Source organism: Andrena cerasifolii, chromosome 4, assembly GCF_050908995.1.
Source record: "Andrena cerasifolii isolate SP2316 chromosome 4, iyAndCera1_principal, whole genome shotgun sequence".
NCBI lineage: Eukaryota > Metazoa > Arthropoda > Insecta > Hymenoptera > Andrenidae > Andrena > Andrena cerasifolii.
In genome coordinates this window covers 17,505,304-17,522,164 of record NC_135121.1, presented here as the reverse complement: position 1 = coordinate 17,522,164, position 16,861 = coordinate 17,505,304, and the positions used below count along the sequence as shown (strand labels likewise).

The following is a 16,861-nucleotide window of genomic DNA, read 5'->3' as shown; positions in this document are numbered from 1 at the left end:
AGTGAGAATCTGACTTACTCTGGCACATTTCCCACTAAAGCATTTGTAATTCCTGCCAGACCACCCTGCTTTTAATACCAGCGTTCCCATTCGCCACGAAATTTCCGTTATAATTCCCTATATTATATCGGTCGCGTCGTTATCGAGGCGTTCGTTAAATATTCATGCAACGTTTCCACCGAATATCCATCGAGTAATCTATACGCGAGGGGGGGTCCTGGGACGTTCAACCGCGCCCAAATATTAGCGCGACATTATAGCGAAAACATGTCCCATGTTGCACTGGGGGTTGCACGTAGCCTGAGCAACGTGCTCAAGGATTACAGACGTCTGATATTATTGCGCGAATGGGCTGGCGTCTTTCACTTAAGATGCTCCATCTTGACGCGAAATTCGATGGAGGTGATTCAGGCATTTTGCAGCTTTACACACGTAGCGACTAGACCAGTGGGGAGAACTTGGGTCACTGAGTACGTCTTCGTGTCTGACACAACTAGGTTTGTACTACTAGCTGTGCGGGCAATTTTAATCGTTCTTGTAATAATTCTCATTTCACGATTCTACTGCATGAATAATTAATGAGATCTGTTCATACTATACGGCCCAACTTTGTGTTGACTGGCTGCCATTCTATACACGATGCATTTAACCCTTCGTTGACACTCTGGGTGTGAGCCACCCATAAGCTGATTTTGACGCTTTGTACCCTCTATACGTAAAATGAATACCTTTATTGCAAAGCTGACTTACAAACTATTTTCTCTCTCAAAATATTATATCGGAACAATAAGTCTGTAGATTTTTAGCTCCTAATATTGGAATTTGTAAAAGTTACAATATTTTGAAGATTTTCTTCGTGTTTTCTCGACACATGGGAATCTAGATTTTTTTTACAAAAACTGTGATGAAATTTCAATCAAAAAACTATTGGAGTACATTCTGCAGGCCTTAAAATTGACCCATGATTTTTTTCATAACGATTGGATTTTTCAGATAAGAATGGCAGTCGTTCAAAAATTGTTCTGGGTGTGAACCACCCAGGCATGTCAAAGTTGATCGAAAAAGGAGGTGTGTCAACAAAGGGTTAATCAATTTGCATAAAAAATTTTCGGTTCTTGACTAAAAATATAAGAAGGCTATTGAATTTCCTTGTCATTTGAGGAATCTTGTAATGCTTGAGATTTTGAGAGTTTGATGGTAGTAAATGAGGAGAATAAGGTACAAAGCTACATGTGTTCAATGGCTTACTAATAAAAATCATGGGGGAATACCTCTGGAATCGTGATTGCTACGTCTAACATACACTCCAATGTGACATCGACTTTTCTGTGATTCTGAAATCTCTTCACACGAAGTGAATTTCTTAAAAATTACTTGAAATCTTTCTCAGCAGAGGACTGTGCTCCCAATATGAGAAACGTACTAGCTTCCACTTAATGATTAATCAGTCATTCCCACTGTGCCTTGGAAGAACCTAACAGCCACCGACTAGGCCATCAATATCGATTGACGCAACCTCAGCCTGGCTATACGGGCTCGGGCGTCCCTGTTTCGAGATCAGTTTCACCTCAGACGACGTGGTTCAGGTAGCGGTACAACTCGTGGGAGATTCGAGCGATGCTGCCCGGGGCCGTAAGTTAGTTATGTTGTTAGGAAAGGGAAGGCGAGGGACGGAACGTGTTAGGAGCCAAGGTTAGGCTGGACAGCCTCTACTCCTAGGAGGGTCCGTTCTACCACGGATTCAGGGGGAAACCGCATCCCCCTCGATCCCTCGACGAATCGGTTACTGTCAGGGACGCCAGCGTCTCTCATAGGCGAAGAAATTAATCTCCATTTACAGTTCCCTGCCCAGAAATGTTTGATATGTTGCACACGAATCTTTCACGTCCTCAGCAATTTTACACTGGACATTTAGGAACCTTAGGAGATAGTGTGAACTAATGAATTGTGTATGAAACATCAATTGGAAGCCAGAGAAGTACCTTGCGTGGAAAGTATTTGAGGACCTCTTAGACTGCTAATGAATCACCCTTTATAATTTTCTTTAATTTTGCTTTGAAAAGATGGATTTTATGAAAACCACTTTTAATGCAGGACCCCTTAATGAATCTCCTTAGCAAATGAGAAATTGAATCGACAATCATTTTTTAATGTTCAGTTGCGTTGGAGATTTGTGTATTTTAAGGAAGAAGGGGAGGCAGAAGATTTCGCAGAATGTTCTCGAGATAAATGACTGCCCGATCTCGTGTGTAACCATATAGATCACGATCGCTGGGGATTATCTGCCAAACAGCTTATTACGTTAGCCGATCCGCGTGAATTTCTGCTGAACACCGAGGTGTCAGGGCGTCGTTAATATCGAGAGCTGTCGCCTGCCATGGAGAGGTACCCCCGTCTCGAGCTGCAAGCTCGGGCTCGATGGGACGTGCGCCAGTCGACTGATTAGTCCCCCGAAAGATGTCGATATAAATTAACAGCGGTGATTTACAAATAAATGACACCGCGAATCGACACCGATCGCTGATCACCTGGCTTGACGTTTAATTAATGTTAGCTCGAGCACGTTGGTCTATATACCAACCGAAGCTTGAGATCCACAAAATTATTTTGCAACCCGAATACAGACACTTCCGCGTGCACATCGAAATCGTGAAAATCGAAATTCAAGCAAACGATTGGAATCACTTCGGAAATCAACGTGACTTTTGAAATTAAAGTTTGAAATTAATTATGGTATATTTGTTATAGAAAAGGCATTTAAAATAACAGCAGAACGTATGGTATCTCTTATTATCAAATGGGCAAAGGAAAATATTCTGAACGAAGGTTAACAGCAATTACGTTTCCCGATTGAGAATGTTACCTGGAGATGTTTTGTACAGTGGCTACGTCACCTTTGGAGAGGGTGGGCTTGAAAGGGTAAAGGATAGTCCTCTTCTGAACCTCCGCAGGATGCATCCTTTGTACAGATTTCAATGCACTTGCCTGCTCCTGCGTTCGCCTCGAGCTGTCAAAGTAAAGTTCTCGCCCGAGTTGCCGAACCGCAAGTTGCCCCTTGCAAGCTGAAAGCTTGATGCGCACCGTTATAGGTCGATACATAACCACAAGAAACTATGTCACGGCCCATAACGTGCTCTTTTGTGAGAAGTAACCAGGTCCTGGGGAGTGGAAGTTACCCTGCTGTGCAACGATTGATTCAAGTACTGATGCAAACACGCCTTCAAGAATATGTCTTGAGACAAAATGCTGAATTTGATAGGATTCAAACACGTCCCGAGCAAATTAATAGCGATCGTGTCGCGAGAAACGGAAATATGTCTGAATGGATTCGAAATTAAATTGGAAATCGTAAGATTAGAGTGCATTCAAGTCGTATTTCTTCTTAGCAAATTGGAAAGAGTTATTGAAGTGCCTCGATAAATAATTCGAAATATTAATTGAATTGAATGGGAACGAAGGTATCTTCCTTTAACATTTTAATAATATAATGATCCTTCGAATATCCGTGTCTTAAATATTAGTGCATTACAAATACTATCTCATAAATGACGAAACCTTTTTGCGAGTACAATTTTCCAATCAGAATTTCTTTCGCCTGCTGCAATCTTTCCACCTTTTTATCAATTGAATTCCATCTTCAAAAATTCTTAGTTTAGACTATTAATATTATGAGTTTATCAGGGACTTTTTCAAAAACAATTTCCTACTTGAACTCCTATTTTTTTATAACTGTTTTGCAACTACTTTGTGTTCATCTTCTCCCAAATACAACAAAATTGTAGCAAAAACTAGACATTATTTAATTTCAAGATACCAGCTCATAATTATTAATAACTCTTTCCACATCTATAACACTGCTATTAACCATAAAATTATACTATGCATCCAACACTGGGGCTCCCATAAACGACCTATCTTTAGATGAACCATTTCCTTCCCTTATCTTCAATACACCACCCCACTCAGTCTACCATGTAAGAAGAATAATATCCGCAATTTGCACTGCCTACCATTAAAACAAAAATTACACCGCTAACGCAATCGAAAGCTACCAATAACCCACAGCGATTTAAAGCAACCCCCATTACAACACTACACGATTTCCAGAAAAATCCCTTGATTCACAGAACGCAGTAACAAAATTCCTTCAATCATTGCACAATTGCATATTAGGACCCCTTCAAACTCTATTTACAGCGGACCATCGGATGCAAACGAATTTCCACCCGTCCCACTGTCATTCCAGGAACAATGACCCTCGGCCACCCCTTTCCCAGCGCCAGCTGCCACCCACTGGAAGGCATTGCCGGGTTCGTTGCACCGGGAACTTGGCACACTGGTAGCCGAGTAATCGAGAAATATATATTCAAAGTTATTTCGTGTTTTCTTACCCAGAGCCCCACCGTGCTGCAGCTGCGCAAGAGTTACGATACTGGTGTCGTGGTTGCGCGAGGCATTGGTACACCTCGAGCCCCGTAGACGAGAATTTAGAGAGAGCTTATTCGCGAGGTGAGAGAAACAAAAGGGGGACGGTGTACGGTCTCTGTTACGTGTGGCTCTGTGTACGTGTGTATATATAGATGCGTGGGCGTTGTGTTCCTCAGTGTGTACGTGTGTATGCGGGGGGAAGGTGAAACGAACGTGAGACGGGCTGAACTGATTCCGTTAGTGGAACGTCGGGCTGGAAGTCGAAAAATACTTTGATGTTCTGGTCGCCGATGCACCGATAACCTTACGCACTCCTCCCGTCGCTGGAAAACGATGATGACCCAGCGACGTTTCGTTCTTTAACTCGGCGATCTACGTTGACCTCTTCGGATCGAATATTTTCGGTGCAATGGAGGGGGATACCTATCGATATCGCTGCGTTGAATTTCTTTTCATTGGGAAGCAATGTTCTGTAGTTTCGGATTGACTTGAGGATTCTACGTATTTGGGACTACTCGATCGGTTGTGTAATAGAATTTTTCTGCAGCTTCAATTCATTCTAATTAGAAACCCTTTGACGATGATAAAGGGAACCTGCTTGTAGTTGTCTTCGTATGTTTTCCAATTCCAGTCTGTAGCTTTAATTGTAGCTTTCTTAACCACACAGGGACAGGGATAATGAGAACCGTTTGCTGGGGAGAATTGCTGGATGGGGTATTTGGGAGATTGGACAGAGGATTAAGCGGAAAGAACCTGTTAACAACTTGGACAGTTTAGTTGGTTAGACCAGCGGTCCAGTAAGCGGAAGACTGCTCCAGTGATTTCGAATTCCACGGAGCTACACAACAAGGATTATTCTATTACTGACTACGTGGGAGTAACAAGAACTGCTTGACAGGGATCAAGCAGCAAGGATTCCAGTCGCTTGGAATGATCGTCGGGCAAAAGAAATACCAACAAAGGAACCGTTCCAGGTGGACGTCCCAGATTTTAATGCAACTTTGTACGCATGTAGATCTCACCCTACCGATGCAGAATATATATGGTTGTAGCTGGATACGGTTTATACATCTTGAGATATTTAGTTTTTAACATTTCGTAAGCGCTCAAGATTTCTGTCTGCAATTGTCGAAACATTGATTTCTTTTATTTCATTTTTCGAATGTTCGATCTTTTACGAATGCGTGCTTTAAAGGAGTTTTTGAAATTCGAAAACTGAATAGCAAATGCGCGGGTAAAACGCGCTTTTCTCTAAACAGTGTTCTTCAAACTGGCGGGACAAATATCTCAGAAAGTTATTATCCAAGTCGATTGAAACTCTTTTTATTTTGAAGAATATACTTTCTTGCAGTGAGCAAACCTCTAAGATTTTAACAATTTTAAAACTTTGTATTTTTTAAAGGCGTTGAAGTGACGAAAAGGTAGGGAAAAAGTGATTTCGAATTTCAAGTGTCGTTATTTCGTCAAAAAATGTGATCTTTTGTTATTTTTAAAGGTTCGCCCACTAGGGAATTTCATGTCCTTTAATAATCCGGCATTATTTATTATTTTATACCAACGGTTTAATTTTCCTTTAATTAATTCCTAAAGCTCAGCTATTTTTCTGGGTCCTAGACCTGAAGATTTAAGCGCTTACAGAAAAGTTTAAAGCTAAATATCTCAAATAGTATAAACCATCTACGACTATAACCATATATATTCTGCATCGGTATGGTGAGATCTACACGTGTACCAAGTTGCATTAGAATCTGTAGCGACCACCTGGGACGGTTCCCTTATAAGTCCAAGTCCCATTTCAGCACAGCGGTTAACAGATCCTTTCCCCTGACAGTTTCACAAACAGAATTGACCCTCTTGTCACTTTCGCGCCATTTTCAATTCAGGGACCATCTGGCTGCGACGAATAATACATATACATCTAACTGGATACAAGAATTAATTAAACATTACTAGTTTTAAGGAAAATAACGTTGCCAACCAACCAGTCAATTATTTACCTAACACTAGGCATATCTTCCGCACGAAACGTCACACGCGTCTGTAACATCCGCGACAACCAACAGCATGCAAAAAAGGAAATATGGCGATCGTCGTCAAAGGGTTAAAGAGAATCTCGCCAATCCGCTCAAGCATATCGTGAATAAACGCTGTTTCTTTTCTCATCTCGACAACGTCTCTGTTTCAGCATTGCTTTCAGAAACAAATCGATCGTCGTGAATGACGAATGCAGCCGTCGCGATGACGGTCGCGGTTCGTGGTTGCGTTCGTCGGAACGCAGACCCCTTACGTTCCGCCCTGAAAGAACAATTACACGTAGATTTTTGTTGCGTCAACATGCAGGCGGGTGCGATTCGTTCCGTTCCTCTTTCCTCATGCATATCAGTGCTCGAGCTAAAGGCAATTGGTCAGACGTTCATTGGTCGCTCATTCCACGAGGCACAGAAGATGGGATTCGATGAAATGAGTTCTCTAGCCCGGGCTTCGGACACGCTCTCGCGCCGTTACTTCATTCAATGCCGCGGCTAATTGCCCGGCGTCAAACGAGCCGTCGCGCGAGCAATTAATCGGGATCCGGAGGAACGACAGAGCCGCCTCCGATCGTGAAAGATGTCTCTCGATCAATTGCGGCGGCTCTTTCGCGAACGGAATGAATTTACCGGTTCCGCGTTGCTCCCGGATAGCAGATGATTGATTCGGCTCGTTCAAGGTCACGTGACTCGAGTCTGCCGGCGGTAGGCGCGAGCGATTTCTTTTTTGCGATGATACGGATGGCGTCGATGATCGTGGAGAGATGAGTGACAGTGATGACAATACCGAGAGGAGCGAAGATTATTGCGTGCATGTGCAGTGACCAGTGGTGTACCTATAGAGGCTAGCTTTAAGATCGTGAGCAAGAGCCCCACGCGTGAACTATATATACATAATCGTGACAGACTTCCTAACCATTCACAAGAAAGCTTGCGTGGAGACCAGAAAAAATCGGCACAGGTCCACGTCGACTCTTCCGTCTCACTGTCGTCGTCCCGATCGTTTGCGTCCCGCTCACCCCGAAACACGCGCCCGCACTTTTGTGCCGATGCCTCCCATCGACTGACCCAGCTCCCCCTGCTTGATCATTCAAGCTGTCGGGGAGGGAGGAGGAACCAGGCGAGACGGTGGACGGTAATCGGGGGACTGTATGTCGGTTGGCGAAGTTATCAGGGAACTTTCCGTCGTGCCGATTTTCCCTCGTTTCCGTGGCGCCAGCGCGTCTCTCTCGACAAAGATAAAGAAAAGAAAATGAAAAAGAAAGAAAAGGTGGAGAGTGAAGGCAGGGTACGTGAGTGGTTCGAGAAGAGAAAAGTTGGTGCTCTGGTGATCGCTCCTCGCTAAAAAGCTAAGTTTCGCGTGAGAGTTAGCCAATTATATATATATATGTATATATAATATAGAATAATTATATTAGGTGCGTATCAAGTGGCCGGGCCAATCAGCGAGAAAGAGAGCTCGCTTCGACGATTCGCCACGAGCTCTCTGTTGCTCAGCTTCATTCAATCGCTTATACTGTCTTGCTCATATATTTTTTTTAATTATTCTTTTTTTTTTGGTTGATTTGTTTGAAAGCTTTGGATACTGAGGCTTACCAAGTGGGACTCTGGGCTGGTGAAGGTGACCACGGCGCCGTGAAGTCGCCTTGCGCTTATCGTCGCCGCAGCCTTCTTAACAACCGGCGTGTGTGGGTCCAATTGCGTGTGTCGGCCCGATTTTCGACCACGACCACGTGCACAAGAGACAGCAACATTTGAGAATCGATTTCAGAATGTGTCGTTTACGGCTTAGTCGTCAGAGTGCTAGGAGGCGCCCCTCCGTTCGCTCTGCCCTTCGAACGCGCTAGCAATCTCGGCTCCCCTCGATCCTTTAGTTCTTTATTCTCTCTGTACTTTCGCTCGAGGTCTCGCTTCGGCCAGAGATATTTACGAGGGGGAGGGATACGCTCCAGCAACGTGGTTTTACGCGGGGTGAGCTACGTTTAAGCAAAATATCGCGGCGAGTAACGAACGCGTCGAGATCACGAGCTGTGAGATAGGAAGCGTGGTAATCGGTTCACGAAGGGGTGGTTCGTTTAATTCGCGGGATATTCGACGGTGCTCTGGAAAAGAAGGTTGATTAGTTGAGGTTGCGCCTGCTGGTGCCCTGGGTGCTGTTTCCAGTCGGGGTCCTTAAAATTGCGGTTGGATTACGTTAGTTATGTCTACACACTTAGGTCTAGGCGAGGTGTCTTTGAACGAAGAAGAGTTATTTCTATTACGCTAAGGGAGGGAGCTGAATATTTTTGATGCTCGGTTGCTCATCGAGTTCTTGGTTTTCTGTAAAGAATAATATAGAAAAGGACATCTTTATACTTATGTTAGTCAGCAATTTAGCTAAACACCTATAAATTGTGTAAAAATTGAGACTTATCTCTCCTTTCAAGGGGTCATTCTACTTTGATCGGCCGGAAAATGAAGGTATATTTAAAGATTTTTTTTCTCAATAAATACAATATGTAATGAAATAAATCTTTTTGGAATTTGTTAAGCTAGTCTTATATTATAGAAAAAAAGTTTAAACAGATTTTTTTAAAATTAGTTTCATATGTTATTTATAGCGTCAATGTAACACCTTCAAAAAACAGGTATGTTCGTGGCGTAGGCGATTTCCCGGCTCAGGCTTACCTGAAATAAACAATTCGGAAAGATTCTTAATATGTATGAGTGTGGCTATCGTCATTAGCGCAATTAACAATTTTTGTTGAGGAATAACAAAATGGCGCCGGTTTGAAAGAAAAAGTTCCCCAAAACAGTGTTTTCTCGAATGTTCCTCGAGAAAAATCTTGGTTATTTTTCGACAAAATTTGTTAATTCAGCTACAGGCGATAGCGACACTCATACAGATTAAGTATCTTTTCAAATTTTTTGTTTCGGATAACCCTGTGCCGAGAAATCACCTACGCCACGAACATACCTATTTCCTGTAGGTGTCACATTGACGCTATAAAAAACATGTGAAACAAATTAAAAAAAATCTGTTTGAATTTTTTTTGTATAATATAAGAGTAGTTTAGTAAATTCCAAAAAGATTTATTTCATTATATGTTGTATTTATTGAGAAAAAAATGTTTAAAAATATCTTCATTTTTCGGTCGATCGAAGTGGAATGACCCCTTAATACCGTCGATGGTTTGATGTAATTCCTCGACCCTTCCTTCGTCATATTCCTACAATCACTAACAATTTATATTGCCACGAAACAAAACTAATTACTGGAACGTTGAATTTCTCAGCCCCAAAATTACACCCCTCAATTGCCAATAACTGTTTGCATTCATTCTTCGCGTTACTGTGCTACCGTCCAGCGTCAAATAACATCGAGCAGAATGTTGATGTTCAATGAAAATCAATAACAATTAATTTTTAATTCCCTTTTAAATACGCGCGTCCTCTGTATCGATGCACGATGCTTCCCATTCCGCGGTCAACGCTCGAAACAATGCCGGCTGCCATACTGTTTCGCGGTAATTTCGAAACGCTACGAATCGGGAACGGTCAGGTCCGCGAATTCCATGATGTCTCGAATTTATCGGCCCGATTATTTCCAGAAGCCGCGGCGAATACACGTTTGATTACGGGCCGACATTTACGCTGTTCCGCGTCGCTTAACGGTCTTCCGACGTATGCGCGTCGAACGGCGAATAAATTACCATGACTTCATGCCATCGAAACGATCCTATTATCCTCGGCTGCAGCTTCAGTCATCCAAATTGCCGTGGGACGTTAATTCTTAACCAACGGCGTCTCATAATTCGCAGCGCTTACGCGATGATTTATCGCCACCGTGTTTAATGTTTCGTGAGCTTTCGCGCGTGATAATTCATTTTTGCCACGGCAGGCACGTTTGGACTTGAATTGCTGCGATAGTAATGGAAAAAGGGAGACGATCTGTTGTAAATTTGGGGCATTCATGATTTTCTTCTCGATTCGAATGGAGCGCGTGTGATATGATTAATTTGGGTTTAATTGAGGCGCACAGTTTTATACAGGGTGAACCACTTGACGTTATAATCTGCAATATATCTTTGCGTATTTATCGTGCTGAGGCGAGGTATTCTATTTCTGAAAGTTATACGTTATGAATTATTAATTAGGAAGTATAGTACACGGTGGAACTTCTTCTAATTGTAAGTTGACTTGAAGGCTTACTTGTCGTAATATTAAGTGCAAAGTGGCAGCAGAATATCAGGGAAACTACCATAAAAGCAACTACTCTATATTCAGTCTCTTTTTAATCGCATATCAATTTTCAATATCCCGCGAATGGTTATTACGTATTCGACATAGTTACCGAGGATTATTTAGCAGTGTCGTTTATTTTTCGAAAAAGGGCAATTCTCGTTTCGTAAATTGTGAGCGCACACAATCCTGTCAGTACTTTTCATCCACGTAGTTTGCATTTTGCATTGTCGAGCGATCACAGTGCCGCGGAAAACGTTTTCAGTAAATGTTCCCCCGTGTCGAAAGTTTGCTTTTTCGGGTAAAGCAATCACGGGCTCAATGTAGCATTATAATATGCAGGGCTGCGATAAAATAAGTATGAAAATCGCGGCCTTTGCATTAGCATGATAATATTAAAGCGGCAACGGGCGGCGGCGAGGTAATCGCTGCATAATTCCCTTTTAATTAGTTTCGGGATTTTTGTGATTTATTGAAACATAAAACCGCGAAATCGATTCGAGAGTTAACCGCGTCATGATAACGTGCTTTAAAACCATTCGATAAGAATAAAAGGATTGCTGATATTTCAACTTTTATCGCTGCGAATACGCGACTGTTTGGATTTGCTAACTTGATTGTTTCCCTGCTCATTTGTTTCATATAATTAGTGAGAAAGAAATCTATATACAGTGGCTCACAGCCATAATCGTACACTCTTTAAAATCGCATAACTTTGTTAAAATTAATCCAAGCGACTTGAGTTTTTTTTAGAAGCTAGAAGGATTAGTTTGCTAAGTGACGTGATTCGTCGTTTTGAAAAAAATTCACTTGGTCGGAATAGCAAAAAGAAATAGGAAAGTTCGTTTTTTCAACTTTTTTGTGAGCCTGTAATGAAAATTCAAAAAACCCGTTTGTAGATTGAAGTAAGTTGTATCTAAAATTTCATGAAAATTAGTTAACGTTGTTCTGAGCTAAAATCGCTTAAAGATCGCAGAACAAGGTCGAGAATCGCTGATTTAGGGAATTCCCAAAAATCACGCGAAATAAATCAGGATTTCAACTTTAAATAGCCGCCATTTTGTTTTAAATTAATATTTCGGAAAATTCCCTCGGCCAATCTGAAGATACATTAATATATTAACGAACTCCTTTTGGTATTTTGATTTTAGATAATCTGGTTCCGAATGGCAGTGCTCACCGCAAAAGCAAATTTTTAAAAAGGCTTCTTGGATGTGGGTTGTTATTTTATTATAAACTTAAATATTTTTCTACGAAAAAATTACCAAACGTTCTTTAAATGTTGCTCTTTTAAGCGCAAAAGGTTTTGTAAACATATATATATCCGCTTCTTAAAAAAAAATTCATAAGTATTCGCCTCTTTTCGGCCACCTGACTAGGTATAACCCCTTAAGGCACTCTACTTATCGCGTGTAGCGACCCCACTCCGGAAAGAATCAAGTCCCCGAGCAATTTTCAACTGTTTTTCAACGCACAAACACGCGTGGCGTAAATCGACGGGGTCGCAGTCTACGTGTAACAGGAACGAAGATGAATGTTCGTCAATCATCGACGAGCGTGACGATAAATCAAACGTTGGCCGTGCATTAAAACTCGAGGAAGCGGCGGTCACGAGCGCACAGTCGCATTATGCGGCCGTGATCGTGTTACCCGCGTAAAATCATACACACGGCAGCGTAACGAATCGGCAGGATCGATAATCCGCGAATTTCTGCGACGGATATCCACGAGACGGTCGACAATGGTACCGAATCATAAACCCGGCCAGCCCGGTTGTTAAAGTGAATTAATGTTTCGGCGAGATTGCCCTGTAATGCTCACCTTCTACAGCCACGACCATGGGAACTTAATGGGGGATCAAAAAATAATGGCCACGGGACTGGACAGCGTGCATACGCCAGGGGAAAATGGAACGTGCCGTGAAAAAGCGGGAGTGATGGTTAATTTAAAAGGAGATGAAATGTGGTTGTATAAATAATTGATTCTCGAAAAATGTTTTGATGAAAAAGTCCATCAAAAAGCCGAAAAGAAGAACATTACTGCGAGTCATCAGTGGACGTTGAAGAGTAATATATAATTAAATAGTTTGGGATGGAAAATGTAAGAGGAAAGTATCTCCATCGAAAGTTTTCAGTTGGTCCACGAGGTTAATTAATTTCGAATTTTTAGTCGAAAGCAAGTGAATCATTTGCTTGCTTCCGATTCGCTCCGAATTTATATTTTTCTGTAGGATTCTCCGAGAACACTTTGCTGTTTTCAGGAGGGAGACTCAGTCGTGTAACGAATTACTGTCCATTCCATGGCCCCTTCTAGAGCAATAAGGGCCCATCGCGAATGAATTAGCGTCATCAAGATAGCGAGCCCTGTTTGGAGTGAATACGGTCGAGCAATTTAACCAGCTACATTGTCGAGCACGTCCCCCGGCGAATAAATCCCCTGAGATCCTCCGTAGGATAACTTTCACTTCGTCTTTTATAAGATTTTATAGAAGACTTTCCTAAGATAAGTTTAACGAGCTAAGTCGCAGAAACAGCGATCCTCCTCTATTCTATGAAAGAGATAGCGCTCACTTATCTTCCGGAATTAAGCCAGCGACGCTAGTTGGACAATAGCAATTGAAATGTTAACACGTTGATATGAATGATCTTTGCAATGTCAGAAATGTAAAGAGCACTAATTATTTTACCGTAACAGTAGTATCACAGATTTAGAGAATGTGTGCTGCGAGTTATTTCCAGTATTCTGATCCTATCAGAAATTAAATTCCCGCCGAATCTTTGCTTATTGATAAATAATTGTTTAAATGGAAATTTATAAGTATATCTAATTGTATTGAAGCCGATGAACAAATATGCCGCACACCTTCATTAAGAAATATTGACTGAGCAAAATGATGAGGTAGCAAATTTTTCCGGTGATGAAACCTGGAAAGCTATGGCGGGTAAACTTGGTGCAAAAAATTCGTAAGGTGGTTGAAGGCAGGGGAGTTGTAGAAGCCCGACAGGGAGGCAGACGCTTCCGGGAATCTTGGATGCATCGTGTCCGTGCATCCTCTCGAGGTATTAAGGACCGTGTCATAAATATGAGAGTGCACGCATCGAGCTTGAACATCCATGAAACTTTGCTCAGACACCTGTGTAACTTCATTACTTGGATCGCTATCAATCTTCGTCGGACGGATCAACGAATTTCGACTATGCGGCACTCTAATCTAGAAGAAACCTGAGTGTGCAGTGCCACCACTTCGGATATCACAGGGAATATCGGCGAGTTATATATTTTAGGACGCCAGTGAATGCCCATAAATGTATAATTTATAACAAACAGATTACTAATAATTTGGAATTATGTAGATGCACTGAAAACCGTTAATTTGTGATAACCTCTCCCTTAAGTAAATTTTCTAGCAATTTCTAACAAAGAATTTGTTTATTCGAGGAATATTCATATGTATTAGAAGAAGTTTTACTGAGATTCTGTTGAAATAAATTTCTTTTTGGTTGAAATTACGAGAACAGTGAAATGTCTGACTGTTGACGTACCTATTCTACTTCCACTGACTACATAAGGAGTGCATACTGTACGAGAATTTTTGCGATTTATGTGGAAAACTAAAGAAGAAATAAAATATCAATTAATTTACTCGTGTATTATGGTTTTTATAAGCTACACTTTTTGTTATTTTTCAAGGTCGGTCTCACCCGTAGTGGGTGGACGGTGTGACCCCGACATGCGAGTGAGAGCGACCAGTTGCAGTGCCAAAGTTTTTGGTTGAAAATGAAAATAAATATTTGAAATTATCGCACACTATAATTTATGTATACCCTAAATTGCTTGGGCTTTGCTGTAATTTGCACGAAACGACAAGAATGTGAAAGACAACGATGCTACAATTTCTTTTCCAAAAAGTGGTCGAACTCTCCGGGACTTACAATACTTATTTGACATTGTAGTATTCGCGGGTATATGAAAATCTCATTTTCTTCATTTAAATCACATCCGAACTAGCCTTATCTTAGCCTCGACAAATTTACGGGTTCGAGATTGCAAGGGCCAGATAAAATAAATGATTACGACTTTATCGCTCTTCCGCCTCGTGAATTTAATGTCCCATGGAGGTAACGAATGTAGGATTCGCTTTCAGCCAGCGCAATCTACGGTGTCAAATTATTAAATGATCCCAGGCGATCCGTCATCGTGTACGGTCTGGACGATAGTGAAAGAATTGCATGGTAGTACGACGAGTTTCATTTAGGTTCGAAATTATATCGACGCTTTCACCAACGTTCTTCGAGACCTCGCGTAAGCCTCGCTCCTTGGGACGACCCGAAGTTTGCTACGATTTCGTGACTGATTGTGAGAGGGTTATGCGAAACGCGTGCACGGAAATACGAATAGAAATATGCGCACCGCATGCACAGAGTTCAACCTCCATGGGAATTCTAATTGAGATGAATTTTACCGAGATGCGACGAGAGGAGCGAGTTATTTAAAATAGCATACGTTAGAGGAAGTCTGTAATATCTCTGTCCTTCGATTTTTAAGAATTCACATTCCGAATAAACATTTCCTTCAAAAGTCAGTTCTAATCTTCAAAATATATTTATTCCGGAAAAATGAATTTGCGAAGCGAGCTAAAACATTTTTCGCCAACCTCTGTCTGAAGAAAATCACCCGAGGAAATATTGATTTACATCCCGATCCAAACAGAATGTGAATTTGTATGAGAATCCCCCGATCCCAGTAAAATGAAACACAAACCAGTTCCACTGGATTTATTTGATTTTGCAGAGCAATGAAAGCAGCCCCGCTGCCATGGCCGTTTCTAAAATTCCGCGAGTTCGTATTGTGGTGGATATGTCGCGAGGGCGAATAAATGTGCGTAGCCTCCTAAAAAGGGGAACAAGAACGAACAACCTCGTAACCGCCGTGGTTCATACAATATTTCGTTGCATGTACGTCACGAGCTCGGACTCGTTCGTTACGTAACAGCTGCAGCCTGATAATGAATGCGAAATACAGGTGTGCTGAGTTACGGGCTGTTATTGCAGGCCAGCGAAACGTTGGGCAGACCTTCGAGGTGTTCGTCGAAACACTTTCATGTCATCTACCGAGAAAGATGGCCGCCAGTGGCGAGCAACGACTCGGAATAACGTATCTGTGGACGATGTGATCAATGGTTTATAGGCTTTTATAAAAGACACGAGTTTGCACGTTTTTCAACAACGTCGATCCCAGAAAAATAAAAGAGAGAAGAATTCGATTCACCCCAAAATGGAAAATGGGTTGTGCATAAGAAGCAGAGAGGAGCTGCTTTGGTTAAAAAGGAGGCATTGTATAAAAGCATTTCATTCTACATTTTTAACTTGTTCCTGGCATGGAATCGCGAATTTTTTTATGGTACGTGGAACTACGGAACGGTCTGCATATTTCAATCATTTTTCTGCATTGTTCATGGATATGAGTTCGTAGTTGTTTGACGAGTAACAGAGCGCGTCTCTTTTTCATTGAAGTAAATAGAGAATCTCTTATTTGAAGAACTTTATTGTTGGGAGGGATATGTAATACTTCCAAATACTCCATAAAGATATTACTTTATGAAATGTCAAGTACAGAGAATTTATTCTTAATAAATGGTATACCTTGTTGAATGATCTGCAAATTAAATTTCATAATTTCTGTGACTAATTTCAAGAACCAGATTCGATCGCATATCAAAGTTTGGAAGAGCATGTTCAATGCAAGGTTTCTTTAAAATAAAACCTAAGAAAATATTAATGCTTCAATATTGTTTTGTTTCAAGCTTTGAAGCAGAAATTTTCTCACAGCGAGCTTTAAGGAGTTAATGTCTGTCAGCAACCTATTCACCGTAAAATACGTTTGAGGTTGATATCACGAATAGAGATCACAAGAACGACGGACGTAGACTGTTACTCAACGAGGTTAACCCTTAACGGCCACCCTTATATTTCTTTCCCCTAACCTAACGTCTCGCGTTTCCGCCCCTTTCGCGGCGTGTTTCCCCGCGGTCAAGACGAAATCTCAGTCAACTGGAAAATATACAGCTCGAGTTAAATAAAATACCGCCAGCCAGGTATGAGCAATATCTGTGGAATGAATCTGCAGGCGCGAGACAACGGAGTTGTTGCATACAGTGGCGGGAATAGCTAGCGAAGGTGTATGTA

At 41.6% G+C, this 16,861-nt stretch overlaps 1 protein-coding gene across 6 annotated transcripts in view; it reads right to left on the bottom strand.

The window, feature by feature from the left end:
• Positions 1–16,861, bottom strand: part of Nrx-1 (neurexin 1) — a 429,130-nt gene that overhangs the window by 127,470 nt on the left and 284,799 nt on the right. For 3 of the 6 annotated variants that reach the window (XM_076811144.1, XM_076811146.1, XM_076811147.1), the window contains one exon: positions 8,052–8,126. The exons of 2 other annotated variants lie outside the window; for them this stretch is intronic. In XM_076811144.1, the coding sequence (XP_076667259.1) occupies positions 8,052–8,126 (75 nt within the window). The remainder of the gene's footprint in view (positions 1–8,051; positions 8,127–16,861) is intronic. One more of the 6 variants, XM_076811145.1, reaches the window with a different exon arrangement.